This window comes from Lucilia sericata, unplaced genomic scaffold (genome assembly GCF_015586225.1).
Source record: "Lucilia sericata isolate MDLA Ls3-8-SP2 unplaced genomic scaffold, ASM1558622v1 Contig001086F_arrow, whole genome shotgun sequence".
NCBI lineage: Eukaryota > Metazoa > Arthropoda > Insecta > Diptera > Calliphoridae > Lucilia > Lucilia sericata.
In genome coordinates this window covers 26,363-34,714 of record NW_023995061.1, presented here as the reverse complement: position 1 = coordinate 34,714, position 8,352 = coordinate 26,363, and the positions used below count along the sequence as shown (strand labels likewise).

General features: G+C 30.4%; 3 protein-coding genes across 3 annotated transcripts; 2 read left to right on the top strand and 1 right to left on the bottom strand.

Moving 5' to 3' along the window:
• The first annotated feature begins 223 nt into the window (after positions 1–223).
• Positions 224–1,565, top strand: LOC119609924 (beta-1,4-galactosyltransferase 7). The gene is made up of 3 exons (XM_037964959.1): positions 224–551; positions 621–1,203; positions 1,270–1,565. The coding sequence occupies exons 1-3, from the start codon at positions 455–457 to the stop codon at positions 1,526–1,528; spliced, it is 939 nt and encodes a 312-aa protein (XP_037820887.1). The 5' UTR covers positions 224–454; the 3' UTR covers positions 1,529–1,565.
• Positions 1,566–1,571: 6 nt separating this feature from the next.
• LOC119609925 (ER membrane protein complex subunit 6) lies at positions 1,572–2,218 on the bottom strand. Its single transcript, XM_037964960.1, has 2 exons — positions 1,926–2,218; positions 1,572–1,858 (listed from the first exon to the last, which is right to left on the bottom strand). The coding sequence occupies exons 1-2, from the start codon at positions 2,056–2,058 to the stop codon at positions 1,650–1,652; spliced, it is 342 nt and encodes a 113-aa protein (XP_037820888.1). The 5' UTR covers positions 2,059–2,218; the 3' UTR covers positions 1,572–1,649.
• A 698-nt stretch (positions 2,219–2,916) lies between these two features.
• On the top strand, positions 2,917–8,240 carry LOC119609923 (nuclear hormone receptor HR96). Its single transcript, XM_037964957.1, has 5 exons — positions 2,917–3,907; positions 4,470–5,638; positions 6,962–7,171; positions 7,231–7,443; positions 7,507–8,240. Exons 1-5 carry the CDS (start codon positions 3,199–3,201, stop codon positions 7,705–7,707), a joined length of 2,502 nt encoding a protein of 833 aa, XP_037820885.1. The 5' UTR covers positions 2,917–3,198; the 3' UTR covers positions 7,708–8,240.
• The last annotated feature ends 112 nt before the right edge of the window (positions 8,241–8,352 follow it).

The window sequence follows — 8,352 nt, the reverse complement described above, 5'->3', positions numbered from 1 at the left end:
GAAACTAACTAAAATGTCTAAAAACGCGCCAACTGTAAGAATTATATAAAAGGAAACTGTCAATAAACTGACAACAGAAATCAGTGCTGTGAAACGTTAAAATTCCTGCCCATAAATTAAAAGCAAAATAAAAAAAAATCCGACATTTGTTAACGGTTTCTCCAGTGTTCGTAAATTGTCATAATAAAAATAAAAACAGAGTTGCTCTTCTTTTATTTACAAACAGTCAAACAGCTGATTGACATTTACTGACGTTGTTGTTGTAACTAAAAATACTTTTTTTTTGTTTAACCTTAAATGGTTTGTAGTTTATAATTCCCCGAATAATTATTTTGCTAAATTAGCAAATTTTTGTGTAATATTTATAGAAAATGTCCTAATTTGTTTAATACATATGTGCATATTTTAAATATTTTATGTAATACTCAAGATTTTATCCAAATAACAAATAAAAATGACTGCCTTGGCCACCATCAATTGGTTGTTTATTTGTGGTTTGAGCTTTTGTTTAGGCGGTGTTGTGGTGCTAAGTTTAATGCCATTGAGCTCAGGTGAGTTGTTTGACCTCAGCTAACAATTTTGATCTAATTTTCTAATGGTCTTTACGTTTACCTTGACAGATTGCATTTGCCCTATTAGCAGGGGGAAGCCGAAAGTGGAAAATGCTGATATACAAAGTCGTACCTCCGATGAATTACAAGTTGTGCACAAATTAGCCATATTGGTACCATTTCGTGATCGTTTTGAAGAGTTGTTACAATTTGTGCCTCATATGACCAGTTTCCTTAAGAAACAGGGTTTAAATCATCATATATTTATTTTAAATCAAGTTGATCGCTACCGCTTCAATCGTGCCTCTTTAATAAATGTGGGTTTTCGTTTTACCAGCGGTGTATACGATTATATAGCCATGCATGATGTTGACTTATTGCCTTTAAACGATGACTTGCATTATGATTATCCCAGTGATGTGGGTCCGCTGCATATTGCAGCACCAGATTTACACCCCAAATATCATTATGAAAATTTTGTGGGTGGTATTTTGCTGGTGAGGAGGGAGCATTTTGAGGCTGTAAATGGCATGTCAAATAAGTACTGGGGTTGGGGTCTGGAAGATGATGAATTTTATGTACGTATAAGAGATGCCGGTCTGCGTGTAACAAGACCTCAAAATATTAAGACTGGTGTTAATAACACTTTTAAGTAAGTACTTTGGCATTAAAGACAGAACTTGAATAACTTTTCTAAACTACGAACTTGCATTTCCAGCCATATACACAATCGTTATCATCGCAAAAGGGATACACAAAAATGTTTCAACCAAAAGGAAGTGACACGTAAACGTGATCGCCAGACGGGCCTTAATACCCTACAGTATAAAATACCCAAAGTCTATGACCTGACAATTGAAGGTATACGCATAACGGTGTTAAACATAATGCTGGAATGCGATTTAAATGATACACCCTGGTGTGATTGTACTGGCGCTGCGGCTGCAGCACAAGCAGAGGATTTAAAAGCTGCTTAATTGTAAAACAAAATGCCATAAATACAAGACAAGTACTGCAAAGTCTTTTGTGTTAATTTTTTATTTATATATAAACCTAAATCATTTCTAAATTTGCAATATATCCACTTAAAACTATAGCTTAGTAGACATGTACCATACCATAAAGGAATGTCCAGAATAATACATATGTACATAAAGCCCCCATAAAACTGTTAGTCAACAGACTTTGGCGATTAATGAAAAACTTACGCCAACCAGTGCCGGACTTGGCGAGTACCAAAAGCCACAAAACAAATACCGATATAAAGTAGAACAAAAATCCTAGCAGACCATTCAAACCCAAGATACCTGAAATATAATAATAATAGTTTTAGTTAAAGAAATTACAACATTTTAATAACAATAATTAACTCACCCGCTGCACAACCCGATATGGCAGCCATGGATGTGCGGCAATATTCCACGGCTGAAATATTGTGCCTAATAGCAGCCTCACTATAGGCAACAATTTCACCAGTTTTTGAAGCAATGGGCTTAACACGTTGCATTTTTAGGATAAATTATTTAAAAACACCGAATTATTTGCAATAAATATAAAATTTCTTCTAAAAAACACGTCCAATTGAGGTGAAAAAAATTAATATTAATTAATGTCAAAGTACAGCTGTCAAATGTGTATTTTGTTTTGTTATCGAAATTGCTGTGTTGAGTTGTCATATAAATAGATTGTTGTAATCGTTGAGAAACACTCATAAAAAATAGCGAGTTATTTTTCAATATTTTATATTGTTTTGGGACTTCGAAGTGTTACACCCCACCCCAAAGAAGAAAACAAATAAACCCTTTATATTTTGTAAACGTTTTTTGTACTGTGGTTAACGCAAATCAGTAAATTATTAACTTTTTTAAATCGCACATATTTAAAAATATATGATTTTATGTTAGCAGTACTATAGCTTATTCTAAAAAAAAATTCATAACCGGGACTTATACACATAATTCATTAAAAAAAATATGCAAGCAAAAAATAATTACAATAATGACGAGATTTTGTAAACATTTTAAACTTTTTGCGAAAACGTCGTAAGGACATGAAATATTAAAATTAAAGCTTTGAGTGTTTTCCAATAATATACATATATATCTGGTTAATTTATTATATATTATTATATAGTATATGATATTTTTATTTATATGACTTTGCATTAGTTTATTGCAATAATGCTGTCATGAAAATTATCTGATTTTCGAACTGGACCAAAAATTTTTATTTTTGATTAAAAATTTGGAAAAATAAAATCACACACTGTTTAGAGATGATACAAATGACATTCCCGATATAATCAATGTAAACACAACACCATTCTTATCATCACTAACTGCAGTCAGTTGTTTTTGACATTTTATTTTCACATAATTTTCCCAGCAAATACGAACAAAAAATTCATTTCTAATTGGAATTTGGACAAATTAATTAACGTCATGTTGTGATAAAAACAAAAGTATGAAAAAAACAATAATTTAAAAACAATATTGTGCAAATTATTAACAAATTAATACATAAGAATATAACAAAATAATGAATTTATGAAGAAATCCCAAATAAATAGAAAAGCGATAATCAATTATTATTAAGGAAAACAAAATTAAAAAGTGATTGGAACAAGAAACTTATTTAATTGGTCACAATGTCACCTCCTAAAACCTGTGCTGTATGTGGTGACAAAGCACTGGGTTACAATTTCAATGCTGTGACCTGTGAAAGTTGCAAGGCATTCTTTCGACGCAATGCCTTGGCTAAAAAGCAATTCACCTGTCCCTTTAACCAGAACTGTGAAATTACCGTGGTCACACGTAGATTTTGTCAAAAATGCCGTTTGAAAAAATGCCTCGATATTGGCATGAAAAGTGAGAATATCATGTCCGAAGAGGATAAAATGGCAAAACGAAGAAAAATTGAAAGTAATCGAGCTAAGCGAAAAACTAATGAACACAAATCTCCGGAAACTATTGGCGGTGGTGGTCGGGAGATTAATACTATCGAGGGTCAAGGTGAAACGGCAGTCGCTGATAGTAGTGGTTATGATTCATTTGCTGGTAATTATGATTCTCGTAGTTGCGGTTCATTTGATAGCAATACAGCCGGATCAACGGCTACGGGAACTGCTCCAACTTCAAGCACAACATTGCCAGCGGCAGAAGCGTTACGTGATATCAATCCCGAATTAATGACAGGAGAGGAAATGGTTGAATTTATTGTTGGAGATCCGGATAGGGCGTCACAAGCCATAAGTAAATTAATGAGAACTCCGGCTGAAGCAGTGGCTACGCTGGAGAAGATAATTAATTCTCAAAAGGATGCTTTGCGTCTGATATCACATCTAATAAATTATCCAGGTAAGATTGAAAATAAATAAGCGTCCTTGTATAAACTAGTTCTGATTGGAAATGGAAACTTTGATTCATAAATCTTTTATTACTACCTACAATTGTTTTTATAGGTATCTGTTTTATAAAATTTTAATCATGATGTAAAGAGTGCATCCTGATTTTAATTTTACTTATAACAACACACATAAATACATTTTGTTAGTATGCAATGACAAAATTTATAGTTTTTTGACAATTTTTTCATGGATTGTTTCGGAATTTTGCTCATATATTCCTTCTCGAAAGCATATCTGATAAAATAAGTAAAGATTTGACTCTCGCAGATCAGATATCTTCTTTAGAAATTTGATTTAAACAGACATACAAATGTACAGACAGGTGGGAATTACTTAAGCGAGTCTACAAGGATCCATAATGAATATTCTTTAAACCATTCATCTTCGTGAGAAGTAGAAATCATTTGCAATTTTTAGGTTTATTTAGTAAAATAATTATAATTATTTGTATTTCAATATTAAAAAACATTTAATTTCTTTGTATTATAATAAATTTTTCTTTCCTATTCCAGGCGATGCTTTAAAAATCATAAGTAAAATTATGAATTCGCCCTTTAATGCTCTAACAGTATTTACCAAATTCATGAGCTCACCCACCGATGCTTTAGAGATAATATCGAAGATTGTTAGTTCTCCGCAAGAGGTATTGCAATTCATAAAGAATTTAATGGATTCTCCCGAGAATGCTATGGATATAATGAATAAATTCATTAATACACCAGCCGAAGCTTTACGTATGCTAAATCAAATCTTTAAAGGTCACAATGAGAATAGTGAGCAAACTCCAGAAAAGGATATGGAATTAAAAAATGTTATAAAAAGTGTGCATGATTTGACAAAGCCCGAAAATCTAAAAGTAAATGAGCAAACCACGAGGAATTCTAATGTTGCTTCACCGGCAAATGATAATACTCTTATACATTCTATGCTTAACTATCCCAGTCCGAATGATGTGAATAGTGTTATGCCAAACGCATTAACATCTCCCTCACATGTCTCTACACCGGGCACTCCTTTATCAATTGATAGCGGTCACTATGTTACTCCACCTCTGTCAGTAGCTGGTCCTCCTACAGAATCCCTAAACATGTCATCACCATTACAATATCACTCTTCGCCTGGTATTAGTTCAACAGGTCCTTCAACTCCTCTACTACCAGCACCTCATGATGAATTACCCAGTACTTCTTCGGTGGGTCTTCTATCACCGCCCTCTGAAGTTGATGCCGCAGCAGCGGCTGAATTTGCCAGTGAACACTTCGATATTAAAACCTTTATACAAAATTCATTTCCTGCTAACTCGTATACGCCCGGTGATAGTTTAAATTCTTTAGAATCGGTTTTAACCGAAGTGATACGCATAGAATTTCAAGCCTTTAACAATCTACCACCAGAACCGCGCATAAAACATGAACACATGAATTCTATGCTTAATTTATCACAAAATCCCGATGATATGCATAGAGTACCACAGTATGGTCATATGAATTGTATACCACAACAGCAACCGTTACAATGTCAACCACCCGTTGTATGTTCGCCCTCAACAAGTGTTAATATGTCGCGAGATCTAAATGAAACTGAATTAATGAAATTGCGAGAGTTAAAAATGGCCAGTGAGGCATTATACTTGCCTGTGGATGATGATTTGAGTGTTCTTATGAGTGATGATAGAATAAAGGTAAGTTTTTTTTTGCTCTGAATTTTTAAATTACATTTAATAGTTTATCATAAACATAAAATTTGCATGAAATGTCTGAATCATAAGAAACGTTATCAAATTTTATTTAAATCTTCTCTTCAACTAACTAAAAGAAGTATATTAGGAATTATCCAAACTCCAATTAGAACTCAAATTGAATAGGCCAAAACCAACTTAACTTCTTAATGTATAACTGTTATTTATAATTACTGCTTGATATAAAATAACATTCGTTATTCATTCATCAGATTATACCTAATTCCGAAATGATGATTTTGCGAATGAAAACATTTTTATATTTTAATATAAAATAAATTTCAATAAATACTTCATTTGTTGTTGGAAAAAAAACTACCAAATTTTCTATAATATTTTTTTGTTCAACTTTACTTTTTATCTTATCATAAAAACTTCTTCAGACTAATTTTCAATTGAATTGAAACACCTGTTGGCGTGGCTACAAAATAAATTTTAATAAATACATATTATTCCTATAATATTGTATATACAACTCATAAATAGATGAATGAGTCAAGAGGTCTTTTATCGCTATGTTTGTAAATAACTAACAATCAAAATTGACTGCCAACAAGAACCTCTAAGAATTTCCCACAATATCAGAAAATCATTTTCTGTTTTGATTAATATTACAACTAGGTCTTAAGCTAAACTAAATAAAGATAATAAATTAGTAAATAAATACATTTTTTTACTTTTTTTATAATAAAAGTAAACTAAACAAAGCTATTTGTTGTTTTCATTTATTTTCCTACAAAACACCTGTTGGCTGTTTTCGAATTTAATGATAAAAAGTCGAAAATTGAAATTGAAACTGTTTATGCAGTTTTTTTTGTATTATCAATGGTTGGTTATCAATGAAGCTACTGGGAGTACAGCATTTTTAGTTATTTTCAGTTTTAACTTTTTGTTATTATCTTTTAAACAGACTTTTTTTGTTTGCTCTATTATCATTTTATATAAAAAATGATAAATATATATGATATCGTTAAGTATTTATTTAATTAGCACGTTTCAATTTCTTAAATGTTATGCATTGAACCAAATCAAACATTTATGAAAAACTTATGTTCGCATTTTGTACAAATATGTAGATCAGAGTTTTAGTATTTACACCCTACACTACCATAGTGGGTAGGATATTATGCATTTAAGCTGATGTTTGTAATGCACAAAAATATTGGTGCTACATTTAACTTCTACTTTACTGATTGACCCAGGAATGGAATTCATAATAGTGTCCCAATTATAACGCATACTTCTTTTCACATTAACTTTTTGTAGCCCGAAGATACAAATCAAGATCCAAAACTACTACAAGTGATAAATTTAACGGCTGTAGCTATAAAACGTTTAATAAAAATGGCCAAAAAGATAGCAGGCTTTCGTGATATGTGTCAAGAAGATCAGGTGGCCTTACTGAAAGGTGGTTGTACGGAAATGATGATAATGCGTTCAGTCATGACCTACGATGGTGATCGTAATACATGGAAGGTAATAAGAAGAAACTTATTATACCAAATATTCAATTGCAATTAATATTCTTATTATAGATACCTCATACCAAAGATGACATGTCCAATATAAGAGCAGATGTTTTAAAATTAGCCAAAGGTAATGTTTATGAAGAACATATTAAATTTATAAGTACATTTGATGAAAAATGGCGTATGGATGAGCATATAATATTAATAATGTGTGCCATTGTATTATTTTCACCCACAAGACCACGTATTATACATTCCGATGTTATCAGATTAGAACAGGTTTGTATTTATGATAACATTCATTTATTTATTAGTTTTATTAAGATTTATTATTATTTGTAGAATTCTTATTATTATCTTCTGCGAAGATATTTGGAATCTGTTTATCCTGGTTGCGAGGCTAAATCGGCTTTTATCAAATTAATACAAAAAATTTCAGACGTTGAACGTCTGAATCAATTCATTATTGGTGTCTATTTAAATGTTAATCCATCACAAGTTGAACCTTTACTAAGAGAAATTTTTGATTTAAAAAATCATTAAATTTTTATTTGTAACTTTATGTATTGTTTCCTATTTAATTTACTGTTATTTCATCTAAATCAACATGTAATTTTTTTAAATTAATTTTAAGTCTTTATTGTTAAACTCTGTAATTGTTAATTAATTAAGCATAAAATGCTTTTTATCAATAGTAATGTACCTTTGCTGTTTAACTCCCATTTTGTTTTAATGTTACAATTTGTACAAGTGATAAATGTACAAAATAAATATATTAAAAACAAAATAATTAATATATCTATGTGTACCACAGTATATTTTCTTAAAAATATATAAAGAACTATTATTATTAAAACAAATTCTATTATATCATTTATTATAAAAAAAGAGAATAAATTAAATAATTGTGCAATTTTTATTCTATCATTGTATAAACTACTCTTATTAATGTAACTGTGTATTTTTTTATTATATTAACAAAGTAGAGTAACATTTACCTGTATCAATAGTTAATTGATTCTTTAAACTTTAATTTATATAAAATATTTAAATAAAAATAATAAATTATTTTGAGTAGAAAATGTTTATTGTTTTGTTATTTTCAAATTTTCCTTAATTCCTTTAAAAAATTATGCAAAATTCATTTTCTTTAGAAAGTTTTTGCATCCTTTTTAGAAAGTGCTCAAG

Bases quoted from the DNA above. Each gene is read 5' to 3' on its own strand.
- LOC119609923 (XM_037964957.1), top strand. From the start codon at position 3,199: ATGTCACCTCCTAAAACCTGTGCTGTATGTGGTGACAAAGCACTGGGT. The intron at 3,908-4,469 runs GTAAGATTGAAA...TTCCTATTCCAG, and splicing joins ACATCTAATAAATTATCCAG to GCGATGCTTTAAAAATCATA. The intron at 5,639-6,961 runs GTAAGTTTTTTT...AACTTTTTGTAG, and splicing joins TGAGTGATGATAGAATAAAG to CCCGAAGATACAAATCAAGA.
- LOC119609924 (XM_037964959.1), top strand. From the start codon at position 455: ATGACTGCCTTGGCCACCATCAATTGGTTGTTTATTTGTGGTTTGAGC. The intron at 552-620 runs GTGAGTTGTTTG...TTACCTTGACAG, and splicing joins TTTAATGCCATTGAGCTCAG to ATTGCATTTGCCCTATTAGC. The intron at 1,204-1,269 runs GTAAGTACTTTG...TTGCATTTCCAG, and splicing joins GGTGTTAATAACACTTTTAA to CCATATACACAATCGTTATC.
- LOC119609925 (XM_037964960.1), bottom strand. From the start codon at position 2,058: ATGCAACGTGTTAAGCCCATTGCTTCAAAAACTGGTGAAATTGTTGCC. The intron at 1,859-1,925 runs GTGAGTTAATTA...ATTATATTTCAG, and splicing joins CATATCGGGTTGTGCAGCGG to GTATCTTGGGTTTGAATGGT.